At 47.8% G+C, this 21,653-nt stretch overlaps 1 protein-coding gene across 1 annotated transcript in view; it reads left to right on the top strand.

Annotated features, from left to right (window-relative positions):
• The first annotated feature begins 5,095 nt into the window (after window positions 1-5,095).
• The window catches only part of TF (transferrin), a 29,338-nt gene continuing 12,780 nt past the window's right edge, over window positions 5,096-21,653 (top strand). Inside the window, exons 1-12 of the mRNA XM_081234807.1 lie at window positions 5,096-5,220; window positions 7,187-7,356; window positions 11,253-11,361; window positions 12,139-12,315; window positions 13,059-13,206; window positions 14,007-14,062; window positions 14,589-14,767; window positions 15,507-15,684; window positions 16,865-17,019; window positions 19,021-19,111; window positions 19,711-19,749; window positions 21,073-21,228. Of these exons, the coding sequence (XP_081090933.1) occupies window positions 5,178-5,220; window positions 7,187-7,356; window positions 11,253-11,361; window positions 12,139-12,315; window positions 13,059-13,206; window positions 14,007-14,062; window positions 14,589-14,767; window positions 15,507-15,684; window positions 16,865-17,019; window positions 19,021-19,111; window positions 19,711-19,749; window positions 21,073-21,228 (1,501 nt within the window). The 5' untranslated portion in view covers window positions 5,096-5,177. The remainder of the gene's footprint in view (window positions 5,221-7,186; window positions 7,357-11,252; window positions 11,362-12,138; window positions 12,316-13,058; window positions 13,207-14,006; window positions 14,063-14,588; window positions 14,768-15,506; window positions 15,685-16,864; window positions 17,020-19,020; window positions 19,112-19,710; window positions 19,750-21,072; window positions 21,229-21,653) is intronic.

Genomic DNA, 21,653 nt, shown 5'->3' with positions numbered 1-21,653 from the left:
AACTGACATATTTATAATATTGAGTCACCACTCAATTTTCTGTGTATAGCCTTTCATTAACTTAGAGTTTCTTTAATATTTCTCATCAATATTGTACAGTTTGGTGTGTAAAAATTTTAGACATCTTTTGATAGACTTATTCCTGGACACTTGTGATTCTTATACTACTTTAAATAGCATTTTCATTAAAAAAATTTTTAATCTAGAAATATAATTGATTTTTGTATATTTATCTTGTATCCAGCAACACTGCCTAACATTTATTTTTCTAATACTTAATCTAGTTTTTTAGAATTTTATACATTTTCAATCATATCATTAGTGAAAATAAGAGTTTTATTTTTTCCTTTTCAATCCTTTTATATATCTTTTTCATACCTGAGCAGACTGGCAGGTAGGGCTGCAAGTAAAAATGTTGAATAGAAATGATAATAGTAGACCTTCTGATCTTTTCCTTGATCTCAAAGGGAAAACTTTCATTCACCATTTCACCACTGAATATGATGGTTTCACATATACATTTCTTATGTATATTTATATATATATTTCTTTTATGTATATTTCACACACACATGTACATACTCTTTTATCAGATTGAGCAAATTTCCTAGAATAAGTTTGCTAAGAGGGTGATAAAATGAATGGTTGTTGGATTTTACCAAATGCTGTTCCTCTACCCACTGATGGTCATATAACTTTTCTCCTTTGTTCTGTTAATGTGATCAATTACACTGATTTTTTTTTTAAGATAACTTGCATTCCTGGAATAAACTCAACTTGGTAATGATTTAGTATCCCTCTTAGATGTTGCTGGATTCAATTTGCTAAGATTTTGCTTAGGATTTTTGCATCTATGTTCATAAAAAGAATTTGTTTTATCTTTCTCATAATATCCTTGACAGTTTTTGGTTTTTGCTGTACTTGCCTTAAAAATTTAGTCAAGGAGTGTTCCTTCTTTTTCTATTACCTGGAAGAGTGTGTGTAAGAAGAAGAATTCTTCTTTAATGTTTGGTAGAGTTCATCCGTGAAACTATCTGTTCCTGGACTATTCTTCATGAAAAGGATATTTTTATGGGCTCCCCTGGGGAAAGAATAGAAACCCAAGACCATCCATTGTTCAGGGACTTCTGAGAGGTAGGACTAAGAGAGAGACAGAGGTGGGTGGTGTATGACATTACAAATTACCTGGCATTTTCCTAAAATGACTCTGCTCTTTGTTACCAACCATCACGCCACACATCCCTGAGCTGGCAGGTCTGCAGGATAAGGAGTCTGAGTGTAGTTCTCAGGCTGCCTGATCCCACCTTCCCAATGACCACAGGGAGGTCTTTCAGAGGAGAAGCCTTGGTGTTGGGCAGAGAGCAGTGAGGGAGGGGGGAGGAGGGACGGGTTCAAGCAGACAGAGGCCCTTTGTTTGCTCTGCTTCTTTGTACATGAGGCAACATTTAGAAACAAATATTGGTTCAGAGGACCAGTGCCTTCATGCCATCTCCTTGAGGTCAGCTACCCAACCTCCCTGCATGTACACACAAGTCCACCTCTTTCAACAAGAGGGCCAATCCTGTTGAAATTTAAGAGTTTTATTCAGCTTATGGTGGAAGATTTGGCTCATGACTTAGATTCATCTGTAACTGGAAGTCCTCTTCTCTCTCTCTCTCTCCTCCCTCCCTTCCTCCCTTTCTCCCCTCCTCTCTGGACAAATAAAGAGAAGATCAATATAGAAAAAAAAGGAGACAAGATCAATATAAAAAAAGGAGACAAGATCAATATTAAAAAAAAAAAAAAGGAGAAAAGATCAGTATCAAGAAGGCAGCTGTGGTCTAGAGAAAGCTGGGACTTAGGAGATTTGAGTTCAGGTCCCAGAGCTCTGTGAATGAGGACCTGTCATTTTACTGTAATGTTCACATCTAAAAAATGGGGGACTGATCTTATCTCCTTAGGCAGTTAGTCAAGATCACAAGGTCTTGCCCCAGAACAGTGCCTGGCATGTGGAACAGCTGAAAACATGATCCTTTCCTTCCATCTGAGCATGAAGAGCCAGTGCATGCCTGAGGTGCTGCAGTTGGGGCACCCACACCTCTCCCAGAGACAAACCCCTCTGCAGCAGAAAATGGGGGCTGTGTGTCTGTGGAGAAATGGTAGTCCTGGAGGCCTCTGGTCTGTTTCTCTCTCAATGTGACCCCAGACAAGCCTCTTGGCCTCTGTGTGTGCCCCTGTTTCATGGGAGAGGCAGTGTCCCTGGTGGATGGGTACATACGCTCTGGAACCAGACAGCCTGATTTTGCACCTGGCTCGCCAGCTGACCTTGGACAAGTTAATAACCGCTCAGGGCCTCAGTGTCCTCATCTCACCTGTAAAATGAGGATTCTAAGGCACCGATCTCAGAGGGCTGTGGTGAGGGCCCAGTGAATCTCTCCGCAAGTATTAGCCATCATTAAGCTATAAAAGAGGGACAATGAGTTTCCTGACTCCAGAGTGTTTCTAGTAAAGAATTAAACACCATAAGGGAGAGCACAGGGACAAGCGTCTTGGGCCACCAAGGACACAGAACACTGACACTTCCACCTCTCACCACCACACACCCCCATACACATTACAGACGTGGGCGCAGCCATACAACCAGGGTCATGCACTCATGTGCACCCACAGCTGGCCTCACCCCTGCCTCCTAGGAGTGGCAGACACAGGCCTCTCTCCTGTCCTCCTGAGCAAGAACCAAGGCTCTTGTGCGTAGTAGGTGCGGATCCTGTTCTCCATGTCTCGCCCGGCCCCTCTTCGGATCCTGTGGGCTCCGTACGTCCTCCCCCGCATGTCCTGGGCTCAGACTCAGAGGGCTCCACTGAGGCAAGGCAGGGGCTTGGCTGGCCCAGAGAGGGCTCAGCCTGGCCAGAGTGCTCTCTCTGAGGGCTCAGGCCAGGCTGTAGGCCTGTCCCCAGAGGAGCTGCCTCAGGAAAGCCTCACTGTGTGAGTGCAGAAGGGGCCCAGCAGGGAGGATCAATGTCCATCTGCCTCGCATGCCCTCCACCAAGCTCCCGTGTGTTTGTGGATTAGCTCAACGTTCGACAGCTCTCCTTCCTGCTTCTGGGCAGACTTTGCAAGCTCACGGCAGGACCTGTAGAAGGCATGAGCTGAGTGTGGGCATCCTGCTCTGTGGAGCCTCTCCCAGCCAGCCCTCCCCTGACTTTCCCCCTCCATCCCCCTCTCTGTACCTCAAGGTGCCCCATGAGGGCAGGCCACCCCCTAATGCCGCTGCAGTGGGCAGCAGGAATTTGCCCCTTCTGCCAAGATTCTGGGTTTCCCATGGCTTGAGCCGGCGGGTCCACAAGGGCAGCAGCCGCCACTCTTCTTCCCGGTGAGGCAGGGATTTGGAGGGCCGGGCTTGTCTTATGTCCCCCTGTAAACAGAAAGTCCCTGCTAAAGTAGCGCTGTCTGAAATGGGGCGTGTGTAGCCCCTTGTACATGAGACAGTCTATTGGGGCGTGGGGAGTTTATGCTAGCTTCCGATGATATTTACTTCTCATGCGAATGATGAATAAGTTAACACTCACTCTTGTTTCATATGAGGATTGGCAGTGCCTCCCACCTGGTCTGCAAGGCAGGCAGACGCACGTCATGGAGGGCCTTTGAGGTTCCTGAGGGAAGACGGGGAAAGCCTCACAAGGGGTGGGGTGGGGAAGGGGATGCTGGAAGGCTGTGACGCCCTGAACTGTCCTTTACTTTTGGCTTTTGTGGTTCCACATTTTGTGGTTTGCATATGCCCAGTAAAATGGATGTACAGATTAAGTAATGTGATTTAACTCATCAGATCTCACAGAATGCATGAGCGCCTTAGAAAGATTCCTGCAAAGAAACTAGACCTAGAAGATGATTCCAATATCACAAACACAGGTGAACTAAAATAAAATGGCACTACTGAGATATCTTCTAAGTCTGGTGTAAATTTGTGTAAATAAAACCAAAAACAATGATAATCTGATTGGGTTGGATAAGTAACTTAAGAAAACCCTAAAATTATGTTGACTCTCTGGAATATGGACTTACATCTACTATCAGGAACCTTGCCCCTTCCTTAAGTGTACATTTTTTCTTGAGGTATTTTTCATTGTGTATAAGGCAGAGTATATAGAGAGACATTTAAAAATGAGTGTTTCATCTGTCTCATTGTTTACAAATTTTCTATTCCTTTCAGGATTGAAAAATACACAATATTTGTTTTAAAAGTGTATATATATATACACACAGACACAATGTACAGCCTCACTATTTTTCCAGATAAGGATGGGCAATCAGAATGGTTTGGAGACCACTTTTCTGGAGGGAGCCAGGGATGACCCAGGGCATTGAGATCAGGCCACATCCTCTCCTGGGTCCCTTTCTTCGTGTTCATGTGTCACTTGTCCTGAGTGTCACAGAGTCTTGATCACATTCCAGGGCAGCTTCTTGTGGGAGAGACATTGTCTCTCCTGTGACTCTGTCCCTAGCCCAGGTGTCCAGCAGGCTGCATGAGGGAAGCAAGGTTACCAGTCCAGGATCCTGTGCTCAGGAGGACACATGGGGAGGGACAGCTCCTCCGTGGCGCTTTAAGGGCCCAAGAAGGAGCAGGATTTCTGGATACACCTGGGAACAAGTGAAAGAGGTTGAGCCTGTTGTCTTTGACTTGTGGTCAGCCTTATTCTCCTCTCACAGCCTCTCCCAGGAAGCTCTCTGCCTGTCATTCTCCTGTTCTGGTGTGCGTTTGGGGCAGTCCCTTCCTTCTTCCATCTGTAGAATGAGCACAGCGGTTGGTTCAGGACCAGCCGTGGCACCCTGGGATTCAGAAGCAGAGCCCCCCCCCCCCCGCCTCTTTCCGCTGCAGTTCTGCTCCTGGCACAGAGCAAGCGCGCGTTAACAACGGCGTGATTTTTCTTGAATTCCCTTCCAGTCAGCATTTTTGTGTTGGATGCCACCCACGGGTCTGTCCCAGAGGTCAGGAAATGAGGTGATCAGCCTGAGCGAGGAGTGAGGGGGGAGGGCTGAGGGGCGATTGGGCAATCGGGCTGCACAAACAAAGGGGGTCAAAGATTGTGCTTGGCCAGCCCCGCGGGGGATAAAGGGGCTTGGGGCGCAGGGAGGTGCAGGGAGGTGGCCCAGAAACTGGTCCGTCTGTGCTCGGCCCTCCGCTTCGCAGACCCGGGAGGATGAGGCTCGCCGTCCGCGCTCTGCTAGCCTGCGCGGTCCTGGGTGAGTGCGGCCGCTGGGAAGGCCCTCAGAGTCGCCGGCCCGGGCGCCCCCCGCATACCGGAGCCCGCCACGCCATCCCTGGGCTCCGCGCTGGAGCTGGAAGCCCGGACCTTTCTTTCGCTTCTCCCCGCCGCACCCTTGCATCTGCTCTATCACTGCCTCAGGGACAGCTCTGCGCTTGCGCGCACCTTCTGGTCTTGCCTGTGCCTCTGCCACCTTTTCACCCCCTCCTCGCTTCCTCCTCGTGTCCGGAAAACCTTGTAGTAGCGGAACACAATAAATTAGAGCGCTTCCGTCACGGTTGATCAAATCCCTTCACTGCGGTCTCAATCAAGTCCAAACTGCTTGGGGTGGCATTCAAGGCCTCCCCCGATCTGGTCCCACCTCCACGGATGGTCTGACGTCCCGTGGGTGCCCTTGGTGCTGACCACGTCCCACTAATGAAGCAGGGCAGTTGAAGGGTTCGGAGCATGGGATCTGAAGCCAAACTGTTTGGGTCCCCAGCGGTGAGGGGGGTAGTACAGCCTGGCCTGGAAAGGTCCCGTGAGAGTAAATGAGGCCGTGGATCCAGGCACGGAGTGGAGTGGACTTTGCTGCACACATCCGTGCTTCGGAGCCTGTCACTGTGAGGCCCCCTTTGTCCTCTAACTTTGGCTGGCCACTCGTGGTGCATTTATAATACCTTTGGAGCCTTCTGTGTTTAGTTACTTGTCTTTCCCGAAAAAGATAACCCTTGAGAGTCGACCCACCTTGCTTGCCTTTGCCTACCGCCCGGCCCCCAACCCTAACCTCAGAGAATCTCACAGGGCTGTGGAAGGTAAATGCATGACTGAGGACAAATTCCTGCCTCTGGGATCTCAGGAGGGGCAGTTTGGGGAGGGCCTGGAGGAGTGGTTTTGGGGACAGTCTGCCACTGACTCCTTGTTGTCTCCCTTGATATCCCATGGGCAGAGGTGGGATAAAGGGTGGTTGGGGGACAGGCTTCCTGTGGCCCCTCTTTTTCCATCCAGGAGAACTGTTCCCTCCCCCTCTCTTGCTTTGTGCATTGTGAATATTCATCCACTTCCTTGAGCCAGCCCTGTGCTGTTGATCCACAGAGTGGAGATGACAGAGGGCTTTGGGGACAGTGCCAAATGCTCATGTCATGGGGACAACACATCTGCAAACCCATGGATTAATGGCTACAGACACGGCTGGCTTTAGCTTCTCGTAGTGGCAGCCAAAAAGCCTAATGGTAAAATTGAGGGAGGGGTCATAGGAAACAGAGAGAAACATTGAATATGTGGAGTTTCTAGTTATTCTTGGAACAGAGGCTGACAGATGAGCATCACAGGCACATTTATTGCCTCATCAATCATGAACCCCTATGTACTGGCCAAGCTCATGGAAAACAACTCAGAATGTTATCTTCTTTTGTTCCCTGGGCAGAGACCAAAGTCTGGAGACCTGATTTCTAGGCCAGTCTCAGCTAGTAACAGGCTGGGTAACCTAGGGTAAAGCATCACTCTCTGAGCCCAGTTCCCTCATCTCTAAAAGATACTAATTACTGGATGATGTAATTCCTATCCTGCTGGCTTCCCAGAGTTGTAGCATTGAGCCAACACCTTGACGTAGCTAAAAATCCCCTGTGTATCCTGAAGCTTGTATTCCATGGCAGGCCACGGGTCGTGAGGTGAATGACGGAGGCTCAGAGAACACAGAGGAGCAGCTTATTGTCTCCAGTTGAGAGCTGAGAGTCAAGTCGGCATCCTTCTGGCCAGCACAGTCTGGTCAGTGGGAAACTAAGAGGCCATTAGGGTGCCTGTCACTCGTCCCCAGACTCAGAATGCAGTGGAAACTGTGTCCCTTGTTGTTCACGGACAGGAGTGGGCGTGGACAGGATGGAGGGGGAGTAGACTTCACGACCCTCCACAGGGTGCCGCCGTCTCTCCCACCGGCACAGGGACCTCTGACCTCTCTACCCTAGGGCCGTGTCTGGCTGTCTCAGAGAAAACCGTGAGGTGGTGCACCGTTTCAAGTCATGAGGCCAGTAAGTGCTCCAGTTTCCGCGAAAGTATGGATAAAGCCTTTGAAACTGGTCCTTTTGTCTCCTGTGTGAAGAAGACCTCTTACATCGATTGCATCAAGGCCATCGTGGTAAGTCGTGGCTGCCTAAAGGAGAGCGGAAGAAAATCCCTACTTTCTCTTTCACCTGTCGTTTTGGAATCATTCTGTACTCACAGGTAGGAGGCTGCTGTGTGGGGCAGTCAGCCCCTAGTGCGAGTAAAATCACTTTAGAAATGGAAATAGGAGCAGTCACCTTTAATGAGTCTTAAAGGAAAATCTAACATGCTCTGAAAGGGGACTCCTTGGAGCCACTAAATTCTCTGAACTCAGAGAAGAAAACAAGAATACATGCTATCAAAATGACCACGTAACACTATTTTGGAGGTTCCTGATGCATCACAAGAAGTAGATGAATGGTACACACAGGGAAGAGGAATACATAGTCATGATTGCAGTTGATAGCTGATCCTTTTGACGTCTAGGTTTTCCAAAATACTCTTCACTCCTTTACCATTGTTTCTGCACATTTGAACGTGTGTCAGACCCTGTGCTGGGCAATGGGGCTGCAGTAGTGAACTTAAACACACATGCTCCTTACTTTTGAGGAGTTTACAGTCTCGTCAGGAGAGAAGAAAGACATGCAAACAAGTAGACATGAAATTTCAAATTGTGTCATGTACCATGGAGGGAAAGAAACAGAACTTTCAGAGGAAACTTGCTTTGGCCTGGGTGTCAGGGACTCCCTGAGAGGGAGCAATGAACCTGAGACCCCAGGGGTGAGCATGGGTAAGCCTGCCAAAAGCTATGGTAGAATATGCCAGGTAGTGAACCATAGCATGTGCAAAGGGCCTGAGGCAGGGGAGAGCTGGGCTTGTTTGAGTTTCTGTAGGGAAGGTAGGGTGACTGGAGCGGAGCAAGCAGGAGGCTGGAAGGAGGACTGAGGTGGGAGAGGTAGACGCAGCCAGATGGAGCATGGTCAACTCAAGGAATCAGTGATTGGGTATAGACAACTGGTTTGGGGTGTGTGTGTGTGTGTTTATTGAACCTCAGTTACTATCATGGCTTAATTATAACTCTTGAGTTATGACATAATTTCAGCTTTGGTGTATGCATACCTCTCTTTGTTTTTAAATATGTTAATAATATAAAATAATATTATCCACAAACCCACCAGAGGGTCTCAAAACTTCATCATTGCCAGTAGCTTATTTCTAGGGCTACTGTGTGGCAGCATTGGATTCTATGGGAACAACACTACTTGGGGTAGTGTAAGCCACTGGCCCTACTTACAACTACTGTGTGTTTCCCCATCCAGCGCAAACAGAATCCTAAAACTTTCTTGCCTTTTATTTTAATTTAAGACATATAAGTATGCGTGGATGATTGTATAATTTTGCTTCTTAAAATATTTTATAATCATGCCATCCCTATGTGTTGTCTTCTCATACTTGTTTTTCCCTCCTCAATATTATGCTAAGTTTTCACACACGTTGTTGACTATAGCTATTGTTCATTCATTTTCAGAGCTCTATAAAAGTCCATTGTGTTAGTATACCACAATTTATGTTTTCTTTTCTGGTCATAAGACATTTGGATTTTTTCCAGTGTTTTGTTATTCTAATCAGTGTTTGTGGAATATTTTTATACAAATCTCCTGGGACACAAGAATTACTAGTTTCTCTTTAATATACGTGTAGGAGCAGACTTTCTGTGCCATGGGATATGTGAGTATTTGACTTTGAAGACAATGCCAGATGTATTTGGTTTTTAAGCAAATCCAATGTGGTTATTCCAATTTCCACTCTCACCAGCAGTGTATGAGAGCATAACCCATATCATTCTTGGTGAATTTGATATTTTATTATTATGAAAAAATCACTATCTCTGGCAGTACTTCTTAACTAAACTCTATTTTTATGATATTAGCATACATACTACATCAACTTTCTTTTGGTTAGTATCCTCTTCCTATACCTCTTTCCATTCCTTTATTTTCAACTTTCTGTGTGCTTATCTTTCAGGTGTGTCTTTTGAAAATTGTTTATTGCTGGATTTTGTTTATTAAAGAAATCTGACAATCTTATTTATTTTATGTGGTAAATTTAGACCATTAATAAATTATTTTTTAACAAATAAATAAATTTACTTATTTATTTATTTATTATTTATTTATTTATTTATTTTCTTTGTTGGCCGCGTTGGGTCTTCGTTGCTGAGCACGGGCTCTCTCTAGTTTTGGCGAGCAGGGGCTACTCTTCGTTGTGGTGTGTGGGCTTCTCACTGAGGTGGCTTCTCTTGTTGCGGAGCACAGGCTCTAGGCACGTGGGCTTCAGCAGTTGTGGCACGCGAGCTCAGTAGTTGTGGCTCGCGGGCTCTAGAGTGCAGGCTCAGTCGTTGTGGCACACGGGCTCTAGAGTGCAAGCTCAGTAGTTGTGGCGCATGGGCTTAGTTGCTCCGCCACATGTGGGATCTTCCTGGACCAGGGCTCGAACCTGTGTCCCCTGCATTGGCAGGCGGATTCTCAACCAGTGAGCCACCAGGGAAGCCCAAATTATTATTTTTTTTATTGATAAATTTGTACTTATTTCTGCCATTTACTTTTTGACTTCTTTTAGTCCTGCTTTCCCCTGATTTCTCCTTTTCTGATTTTTTTTTTTTTTTTTTTTTTTTTTTTGCGGTACGTGGACCTCTCACTGTTGTGGCCTCTCCCTTTGCGGAACACAGGCTCCGGACGTGCAGGCTCAGCGGCCATGGCTCACGGGCCTAGCCGCTCCACGGCATGTGGGATCTTCCCGGACCGGGGCACAAACCCGTGTCCCCTGCATCGGCAGGTGGACTCTCAACCACTGTGCCACCAGGGAAGCCCCAAGAAAAATCATTTTGATTAAAGATATTTGAAGCAAGAAAAAAAGCAAGAAGAGTATGTTATGAAGTGTCTACATAAAAGATGGTGCTTCTCACTTCAAGAGAAAATAAATTCTAGATCTAGTGGGAAGGTATCTATAATATTGGTTATAGTGAACCAAGTGAACTATTGGTTTAAAGATGAGAATTAGTGGAAGCAAAAACTAAAAATGAAAACAAAAAACCCAGCAAGTAACAGTAAATGGGAGAAATAAACCCACACTACGTGGATTCAAATCCCAGCTCCATGACTTACTAGCTATGTGGCCTGGGGAGGTGACAAACTTTCCGGGCCTCTATTTTTTAATGTGTAAAATGGAGCTGAGTTGGACAATGGTGTCTGTGTAGTTGATTAAATGAACAATCAGCCATAATGGAAGTAATAATTAGCGTTTAACACTCAGTTCAGAGTATAAGCTAGAAGTTAAAGCCAGAGAAAGCACCCGTCCCTGAACAAAAGACTCCTGCAGTTATATGGACCCAGGACAGGAAGGAAAAGTACTGAGCACTGAATCAGAGTGGAGAAGGTTGTCTTCAAGCCTCCCCTTCCCCATAGAGAAGTCTCCACAGAGGCATCTGAAGAAGATCTCAGCAGAAGGCCCAAAATAAAGAGGTCACCAAAGGAAAGAACCTGAACTTGAAATGTAAATATGTGTAACAGAACGGCCAGGCAGAGGGACCTGAGTCCTTCACTGCAGCCCCTTCAGAGCCTGTGGTGCATGGGCTGTGCACCCAGTCTGGTGTTGGGGGCGCAGCTTTCTCCCAAGAGGCCTGCTGGTAAAGCCTCTGTAATTTAGTTCAGTCTTGAAAAATCACGACAGTTTTCTGGGCCAGCAGCTGGACTCCTCACCAGGGAAAAGAGAAAAGTGATCCATTCTTTCTCTTTGCAGAAATTAAGGAATATGGTGGCCAAATCCCCTCACCACGGAGGTAGAGTTAACTGAAGCTTGTGGTGCTGTGCAGTTAGCTATTGGCCAAACTGAGGGTTCTTCTGGCCCCAGATCCAAGGAGCACCACCCAACTATAGATAGACCTTGCTCAGAAGTAAGGGCTTCATCAGACTCTGGTCTGATCTCTTTCAGGATAATGAAGCAGATGCTGTGACGTTGGATGGTGGTTTGGTGTTTGAGGCAGGCCTGAAGCCCTACAACCTGAAGCCTGTAGTGGCAGAGTTCTATGGCCAAAAAGATAGTAAGTTCTCCCCGGGGACCCAGGAAGGTGTTTGTGGCCCTTGTTCTCTCCTGGTAGATGCTGAGTCTTGTCTCATTCAGGCAGGTAATGGAGATTAGCTACTGATGAGCTTTCCCCGGGGGGCAGTGAGTGGGGAATGAGGGACCCTATCAAACACCATAGCCACAACTCAAGGCCTCTGGGAGCTTTGGGCTGGTTGGGGACTGGTGCTCAGGACACTGACCTCCTGGGCAGGCTGTGTGCAATCTGAGCTGAACCACTGGGGTTTAAATGTGGAAAGAGCAGTTCTCCAAGAACCACAGATGCCACACGCAGGGGACAGACCACACAGGAACATGAACTTGGAGCCCTGACAGCTTTGCATCTCTTCTGAGAGCAACTCCACTGTCCCTGGGCCTGTGTGAGGGAAAAAAATACTTAGAGAAAGTCAGGAATGTGGCTTCTGTTGCCACAGTTCCAGTTTCCAGGGGAGCTTGGCTTGGTAGTTGTAGGCAGATACTCCCTGCAAGGCCTGGGTAGGCAAGAGCACTGGGGCATGTGTGCATGTGGCTTCTTGCTCCTGGGTTTGCCTGGAGGGTTGCTACAAATGTCTCCTCTGTGGTGCTTTCTTTCCCCTGTAAGCCTAGGAAAGTTTTTCTGATCCTTCCCTCTTTAGAAGCCAACCCAACATAAATGTTACCTCTGGGTTCCCCTTCCCTACTCAAGAGCCAGTAGTGATGAGCAGTGCTTCCCTGGGGCCCAGTCTGAGAGTCTTTCATCCACGCTCTCCCTTTGCAGACCCGCAAACTCACTATTACGCTGTGGCCGTGGTGAAGGCAGGCACTGGCTTCAATCTGAATGAGCTCAAAGGCAAGAAGACCTGCCACACAGGCCTCGGCAGATCTGCTGGGTGGAACATTCCCATGGGCTTACTGTACTGGGACTTGCCTGAGCCACATGAATCTCTTCAGAGAGGTAAGCAGGCAGGAGGGTGAGTGCCCTCAGCAGGCATCTCTTCCTCAGATGCCCACATGGGCCACACTGGTGTCACTCAGACATGATCAGGTGATGATGTGTGATGACTCTGGGAGTGGAGGTGGGAGGTTAAACAGCTTTAAACTGGCAGGTCTGCTGCACCAGCAGCCATTAGGGGCTGTCACAAGTCCTTTTATCTCTGAGCTCCTGACACCCCACCAGAGGCTGTCCTGAGGAGTGGGGGGAAGGGAACAGAGGGCTTCAGTCAGGGCCAAGGATTGCTAGGCCCCATTGTCCACTTCCCTGGGGTGCTTTCCTCTCTGTGGCTGATGCTTTTCCCATTCTGCTGGAGCTTTCCCTGGTGGCCATCTGCTGGCCATGAACTTGGCGTGCACCTCTCCAGGCGGGTCCTCCGTCTCTCAGGCATGGATCCCAGAGGAGACCTCTCTCTGAGCTGTTCCAGTCTGACAAGGCAGGGAGAGGGGCTGACGGTGACCTGGTCTTGGAGGGTGGCTGGCACAAGCCTGGTTCTTGGGTGGGGAGGAGGGAGGAAAGGGGTTAAACTCGCCCCTTTTTGGAAACACTTAATCTTGAAGAGTGAACACTTGTAAAGGCAGCCTGGGTCTGGGGGTGCTGGTTTTGTCTGGGTGTCTCTGTCCCATCATGAGCCTAGGCTGGGAGCTGTAAGTGCCTCTGGCCAGGCTGGCTCACGCCCTGTGCTTCTGTGTCTCCCTGTTGAGCAGCAGCGGCCAGTTTCTTCGCGGCCAGCTGCGTGCCCTGTGCGGATCAGACGGCTTTCCCCAAACTGTGCCAACTGTGTGCGGGGAAAGGGACGGACAAGTGCGCCTGCTCCAACCACGAACCGTACTTCGGCTACTCGGGGGCCTTCAAGTGAGTGAGACCAGCTTCTGCTCCATCCGGGCTCCTAAGTGTCCAATGTCCTTGGCTGGAAATCTCCCCTGGCCCACAGCAGAGCCCAGTCTGCAAAGGGGCAACCAGGGGGCCTAATCGCCTCAGTGACACAGGGACTCAGCGACACAACTGGGACTCCCCAGGCCAGGCCGGGCCAGTGCATACTCTCTTCATGTGACATTGACAAGGAAGCCCCTCTCCTGGGGCTCCTCTTTCGGTTTCCCCAGAGTTCTCTCACTGGACTAGGCGGAGCCTGAAATGACGGGCACGGCCCTCGTGTCCACGCCGCTCTTCCGTGGCGGGCCCTCGGCTCTCCACTGCAGCAGCGTTGGCCGCTCCAGGTGCTGGCCTCTCCCCTGGCTCCTGTCACCGTCCCTGTGCAGACAGCTCATGTGGCTGATTTTCTTGCTCCCTCTCCTCCCTTGGTTATACTCTAAAGTTTTAGAGCCAGCCAAGGGCACCTTTCCTCCCTCAAGAGACACTATGCCTTCATCTTCCACCAGAAGTTTGAAAACGCTTTTCTCATTGAAACATCTTCAGTGCCTTTTTGATGCTTTGGGGCACATGGTGAGGGTCCTCCAGATCCTGTGAGCTCACGCCCCCATCTCCATGGTACCCTGGATATCAGTGCCCCATGGTGCTCCCTCAGCTGTGGGTCTTTGTAGAGTCCTCCCCCAGGCCCTGCCCTTTCCCCAAGGTTGGACAGTGTGGTCAGACCCTCAACCTGGGGAGAAGGGCCAGCCCTGCAGGAACCCTCCTAATGTGTCTCCTCCCCACAGGTGTCTGGTGGAAGACGCTGGGGACGTGGCCTTTGTCAAGCACACCACGGTATTGGGTAGGTGATAGGAGAAGAATCTGCAGGTCCCTTCAAGCAGAAGGCCTTCCTTTTCTTCCCGCCTTCTTCTTCATGCTCAGTAGTCAGACATGAGCATAGTGTGTTCCTCCTTTCTCACTGCTGGGGTGTTTACCTGGGCAGAGGCATGTGCCTGTGGGGTCCCCGGCTGGACCCCTGGGCCTCATCCTATCATTCAACTTCCTAGACACTGGGACCCTTCCTCCTGGTCAGTGTTGCAATAGCAGAGGATTGGGAGCAGGTGTGGCTGACCTTGGCCTGTAGTCAGCCTGCTGAGATGAGACCTCTTGTGGGGTGTGGGCAGTCACCCCTGCACTGGACATCAGAAGCTTTACCTGTAAACTGGCTGTGGGATCTTGAGCAAGTCAGTTTTCTTCTGGCTCTCAATGTTTACGCTAGGCTTCTCAGCTCACACAGTTTATGATTCAGTGGGGTTGCAAGGGATCAGAAGTGGCACCACACCTCCTGCTCTGCCTGCCGGAGGCTCATGTGGGCTTCCCTCCCCCAGAGAACCTGCCTAACGAAGGTGACAGGCACGCGTATGAGCTGCTCTGCAAGGACAACACCCGGGCGTCTGTGGACGAGTACGAGAGGTGCCACCTGGCCCGGGTCCCTTCCCACGCCATCGTGGCCCGAAGCGTGGGTGGCAAGGAAGACTTGATCTGGGAGCTTCTCAACCTGGCCCAGGTAGCCCCGCCCACCACCCTCCCCTCCTGCGTAGGGGTCCCTGCTTGGATTTGGGGCGCTCTCCTTCACTCCCTTCTAGTCACTGTAGAAGGCCTTCTGTGTTCAGGATACAGTGGGGACCATGCCACACACCATCCACTTGTAAGAAAGCACCCAGCAAAGCCTTCTTGGAGTTGCACAGAGCCCAGTCCTGCATGATCCTCTGTCGGACCCTTCCATTCTGGACCAGTGACATGAAGCTGCCCCTTCTCGCTCTATTCCATATCTCTCCTGTTGGAAAGGAAATGATCTCTCTTCCAAGGTCCTTCAGCCTGACTGCAAGGGAGCTGCACACACAGCCAGCTTTCCTTCCCTAGAGCAGCAGAATGCCGGAACTGAGCCAACTTTCTCTTATCCAGCCCTCCCATCTGTCCATCTGTCCATCTCTCCATCAAGGCAACCATACAGTGTCAGCCTCTGAAGGAGATGTGTTTCTTGCACTCAGTGAGCTGTCATCCAGCCAGGGAGACAGGCACAGAAACACGTTCAGTGAAATTGGGCGTTTGTTATATGGCCCAAGAGGGCTGTGAATGGAGAAGGTGCTGGGTGGGAAAGAACAGGTCCGACTGCCCTCTCTCCTGGCATCTTGAAAATTTCACTTTTTAATTTAGTTTCCTGAGTTTTAAAATTTTCTTTGGTCCCATTTTGCAGCATCCCTTGCTGCTGTAGCCATTCAGATCTGTGTTTTTACCACACACAGGAGCACTTTGGCAAAGGTATTTCTGAAGAATTCCAGCTCTTCAGCTCCCTTCATGGGAAGGACTTGCTGTTTAAGGACTCTGCCAATGGGTTTTTAAAGATTCCTCCTAAGATGGACTCCTGGCTGTACCTGGGATATGAGTATGTCACTGCTCTTCGGAATCTAAGAGAAGATACACGTAAGTGTTTGGGAAGGATCGTGTGGCTCTAGGAGCTTGGAAAACTGGTGAGGGTGGGCACCAGCAATAGAGTCTTTCCAGGTCTTGAACACCTGTCCCAAGAATCCTTTGTCTGCCCTGCCTGTGCAGCCCAGTGTTAGATGAATGCTAAATGGCATCACCAAAGGGCATTAAAGGAAATTCATGCTTAAAATTATTCGTATTGATACCAGAACTGTTTCCCTTGTATAAATCAAGGGTACCCTACCCACTTTGTGAAGCCAGTTAGCCTGGCATGAAGTAAGTCAAATAGAATAAAATTGCTACAAACGTTCACATCTGAAGCCAATGCTGTGGTCAACATGTGCCATGGTGAAGCTGGAGCTTTAGACAGGTCGATCCTGCTTCTGAGTTTCCTCGGGTCGTTGGGGATGTGTTTGAACATTCATTCATTCAACAGACATGTATTGACCACCTATCTATAAACTGTGCAACGTGCTAGGCATACAATGGTGAGTCAAAGATATATTAAATGCTGCTGTCATGGAACCTTCAGCCCAGTGGGGAAGACAAGTGTTGAAGGAATAGTCACTCCATTGAATGATCGATTAAAAATGAGAGATTTCCTCAGCAGAAGGAAAACAAAAACAAAAACCCAGAACGAAATATCATGGCTCTAGAAGAGTGCAAAACAGAGAAAGACAGGTCCCGGAATTGAGGTAAGGCTTCCTTGAGGAAGTGCCTCTTGAGCTGGGCCTGAAAGTTGGGTAGGTGTCCATTTATTCAGCCGACATTTATTGTGCTGACCATGAGGCAGGCACTAAGGGTGCCCCGGCCAAGCTTATGTTCTCCTGCAGGGAACAGATAATAAAGAACAAGTAAATATATAACAAGAGCTCAGATGGCTACGGGCTATTTCTACACAAAGAGGGGGGAGAAAAGACCCAGCCTGAAGCGATAGAGCGCCTTGGGGTTGGGAGGAAAGCTGACTTCTCATAAGAAACAAGTGTAAGTTAAATCTAAATGATAAGAAGTCAACTAAGAGGCTGTTATGACCTTTGATTTCTAAGAGATTAATTCCTTGAATGGGATCTGCTTGTGTATTGCTGGAAAATCCCAGCATTTTCATGAAGACAGTAGCATAACCAGCAGGCAACATCTGGGCCTCTCCTAATCTCTGGTTCTCTTCCTTATGTCCTAGGCCCGATCACCTCAAAGGATGAATGCAAGAAGGTGAAGTGGTGTGCAGTGCACCACCTGGAGAGGGACAAGTGTGATATGTGGAGTGTGAGCAGTAACGGGGAAATAGAGTGTGAATTAGCAGACAACACTGAAGAATGCATCGCCAAGATAATGGTAGGTCACTCCTGCCTCTGTAGGGCAGCATCCCTGCCACTGTTACCCACCTGTCCCCAAGGGTGAGGGAGTGTTCCTGGGAATGACACGAAAAGCCAGCTTCCAAGGAGCCTTGCCCTCACTGTGGGAGACGAGCCGCACCGGAGCCTCAGGACCTTTGAGCTTCTGGATCTGAAGGGCTCCTTAGGGCTTGTTTCCTCCTAGTGTGAGCACCCGGTGGAGGGCAATCTGAGCCATGTTTACGTAGGGAGCCTGGACCTGAGTGTGGCCTGAAACCCACGGTGTGCCATGGCAAGTGAGACAAGTGTGACAGGGTCGTGTTATTGTGCAAACAGGTAGAAGTTTAGCCTCGTTGATCACAAGAGCATTCCATATTTGCTTTTAGATAATGTTGAAAAACTGGAGGATATAAAGAAGAAAATACATAAAAACTAATTGTAACCTTATAACTGAGAAAAAATCCTGTTAACTGGGCTCATATCATACATACAATTTACTCCCTTTTCTCACCTAATCTTATCTAGGGAGCTTTTCCCTTGTCACAAGTCATTCTTTGAAAACATGATTTTTAAAAATATATTTAAAAATATATTGTAGTTTATTTTTGAAAGAATATACACTATTCTGTTTACAGCAGTATGTCTGGGGACCAAGTTTATGGGGGACTTTCTCTTTCATTTCTTTTTTTTCTTTTTTTTAATTTAAATTTTTCTTTTTCTTTTCCCTTACGGTTTATTATAGGATGTTGAATATATTTGCCTGTGCTATACAGTGGGACCTTGTTGTTTATCTGTTCTATGCATAACAGTTTGCATCTGCTAACCCCAAACTCCCAACCCATTCCTTCCCAAGCCCCCTCCACCTTGGCAACCACAAGTCTGTTCTCTATGTCTGTGAGACTGCTTCTGTTTCGTAGATAAATTCATTTGCGTCATATTTTAGATTCCACATATAAGTGACATCATATGGTATCTGTCTTTCTCTTTCTGACTCACTTCACTTACTATGATAATCTCTAGGTCAATCCATGTTGCTGCAAATGGCATTATTTCATTCTTTTTTATGGCTGAGTAGTATTCCATTGTATATATGTACCACATCTTCTTTATCCATTCATCTGTCGATGGACATTTAGGTTGTTTCTATGAAAACATGTTGATAGCTTAATGTTGATAGCTATTCCAGAGTGTGGGTGTGCTACAATTTGTTGAGCCATTTCCTTGCTGTTGAGCATTAAGTTTGGTCCTATCTTATTGATATTATGAATCACACTTGCATGCTTTTGCCCACTTACACATTTTGCCCAAACAGTTTCCCACATATCTGATTATTCCTTTAGGGTATATTCTTCAAAAGTATATTTCTAAACCCAAAGGAAAACTTGGCAGTCTCGTTGAATTTAAGCATTTCTGAACTTTGGGGCTTATTAGCTCCATTGGATAATTATATCTAACAGATCATTTGAGTTATTCATTAAAGATCTTGTATTGACCAAGCATCAAAATAGCACCCAGCCAATGTGGCCGAGATTCAGGTCTGGGACCCCCATCAGGAGGCACTCTATGCCACAGACACAGCCCTGAGTCTCTGACTCCGCTCATTTGCCTTACAAATGAGAATTCTTGGTGTCAGAAAGGTGCTGTGAGAGTGTCTCTGGGACAGTGTGCCCTATGAGAGGACAGGGGGACTGAATGTGGGTCTTTCCTTCTGAAGAAACTAAGCAAAGCACCCAGAGTTGATCATCAGTTCATCATGGTTTGGGTGAAAATGGGAGTACATTTTATTTTCTATGTTGGGTGTGCCTGACTGATCCTTTGGGGGTTCAGTACCAGCACCTTCTGTCTCCCTGGGACTTCATGACCTGTTCAAGGAAACAGGCGGCTTCAAGGAAACACGCTGCTTCAAGGAAACAGCTTGGCTGCTTCAAGGAAACAGCTTGGAGGGCATGTGGGACAGAAGATGGTCTCTTTTCACCTGCTGTGATGTGCTGTGTCTTTGCAGAAAGGAGAAGCTGATGCCATGAGCTTGGATGGAGGCTACATCTACATAGCAGGCAAATGTGGTCTGTTACCTGTCATGGCAGAGAACTACAGTAAGTGGAAGGGGCTTCTCTCAGTGTTTCATTTCCCCTGGGCCATGGAGAAAGGAAATGGAAAATCACAGCCTGATTTATGCCACATGGGCCATAAAGCTCTTGGTTACTGAGCACCTCCTACTTCCTAGGCTCTGGGCTCCCTCATCTCTAGTCCCCAACAGTTATCTTGAAGGATGGGATCTTCTATCATACCTCCCACAAGGGAGTTGGAGGCTTTGCACTGGGAAGTTCTAGCTAAAAGTGACCCCTCTGCAGAGGACATCTAGATTCTCAGTTGGGATTCCTGGCAGGTCTTCTTGCTCCCAAAGCTCACACTTCTCCTGTTGCTCTGGTGCAGGGATTCAAGTACAGTTGGCAGAGACCACTGTGGCCACAGGATAGATAGAGTGGGAAACTCGAAATTTACAATTTTGGACTAAATTCCAGAGGCCAGGGAGCTAAAGTGAACTTGCATAATCCAGACAGCCTGGACCTTTTGGGAACTGGTGATATGTAGACAGTTTTCCTGGCTCTTTTAATTCTGAGCTGCACATGGTAAAGACGATTCCCAATCTATAAATGAGTATTTAATGACTTCTTCGTTTTCTCCTCTACAGAAAATGAGGGCGAAGCTTGTAAAACCACACCAGAGGAAGGTGAGTTGAGATTGATAACCTCATGAGTTTAAGATAAATTCCCATTGCTTTTGGGAAAGGGTAAGGTAAGTTTAACTTCAAATCAAAAGTAGATAAGAGACCAATTTTCGGAATGCAAAGGAATCATGGAAGTAGAGTAACTGGCAACGATGATTACTTTTTTACACTTGCTATGACTTGCACATGGGAGTTTTCATTTAATCCTATAAGGTATGTCTTGTTGTCCTCTAAGGATGCATAAGAGGACCAACAGCTCAGAGAGATTACACGTTTTCTAGACTCTGACATCCAGCAAGCAAATACAGGCCCTCCCCAACACTCCTGACTGCCTCGCATTGCACGAGGCCAGCAAAGTTTTAGATGAGAGTTAGCACCAGCCCAGGAGCCTTGCTGGTACGTGCCTGGCAGGGCTGAAGGGAGAGGCTCATACCGGCAGATGTCTAGGGGCATGTGATTGCCCAGCCTCCCAGCCAGGGCTAGGCCCAGGAACCCAGGCCAACCTGGCTCTCACCCAGTGCTCTGGCTGGGGGTGGATCTGGAAAGATGTGGCAGGAGCAAGACAGGAAATCTTATCAAAGTGGGCTCTGGGGCCCACACTCAAGTCCCTGCAGGTCATTTCCAGCCATTAGTGTGCAAGTGTGTCCTCATCACTTTTCCCAGTTACAACCTTCAGCCTCTCCCCGTCATACTAGGAACCACGCTCTTCAGCTGAAAATAGAACCATTCTTATTCCATGAACAATAAGATTTGTGTCTTTTCTGTTGGAAACAATTTCCTGAATGAATTAAACTGGAAAACTGAAATCATGAGCTGATATTCTATTACCAGTTTTAAAGATCAGCTTGTATTTGCTGCTAATCATGGCAGCTAACTTGATTTTGACAGTTTCCACTTTGCATATTTATTGTGGTGCAAACCTGTATTCTCCTTATCACAAATTATCTGGCCAGAATATCCCTGTGGTTTATTGCTCATTTACTACTCTTTCCTAATGTACCCTTCAGTATCCATTCCTCTGCTATTCCACAGCGGAGGGTGAGTTGCTGGTTTATGTCAGTAGCTTCATGCATTTGGGGAAGGGTTATACACCAGCCATTGCTCTGATGGTTATGTATTCTTACTATTTTGCTTTTCAGATTAATCTCCACCTCCTGGAATGACTTGTATCCGCCCCCCCCCCACCCCCATCAGTTATTGGGAAGACCCTTTCAAAGAGAGAAGGAATGGTTTGGGATAATTCTACTCCTTAGGGAGATGGCAGGTTTAGACACTCTGGAGGGCCCAGGGGTGTTAATACTCTCTTTTTGGGTGTCTTTCTTGCAGGGTACCTTGCTGTGGCTGTGGTTAAGAAATCAGATAGTGATCTCAACTGGAACAATCTGAAAGGCAGGAAGTCCTGCCACACTGCAGTAGACAGAACCGCTGGTTGGAACATCCCCATGGGTCTGCTCTACAAGAATATTAACCACTGTGAATTTGGTGAGTGAGCTCTGGGAGGGTGCTCTTGTCAGGGCCAGGTGGGAAGAGGTGTACTGGGAAGAGTGTGGTATGGTACAAGATGCTGTGGCCCTGGCTCTATGGTAATACAATATGGTTTAGTGAACTTCAAGGAAATATCTAAAAGGAATGGTAGGGCTGGGAGGTGGATCAGAATGGTTCTTTTCAGTTGCACATAATGGCTTCAGTGAATATGCGTTTACTTTTCTCTCTCACGAGAAAGACCAGAGACAGCAGCCCATGGCTGGTACCGTCATTAGAACCCAGGCTTCTCGCTCTCCCTGTTGCACCATTCTCAGCATGAGGCCTCCGTCTTCAAGGTCACTCATGGTTGCCATTATATCCAGATCCAGGCAACCTCAAGGAACAAGGAGAAAGGGCACTTGAAGGATGTGCCGCCTTGTTAA

This window comes from Mesoplodon bidens, assembly GCF_964165515.1.
Source record: "Mesoplodon bidens genome assembly, chromosome: 5".
NCBI classification, from domain to species: domain Eukaryota; kingdom Metazoa; phylum Chordata; class Mammalia; order Artiodactyla; family Ziphiidae; genus Mesoplodon; species Mesoplodon bidens.
This window is presented reverse-complemented; position numbering and strand designations above follow the sequence as displayed.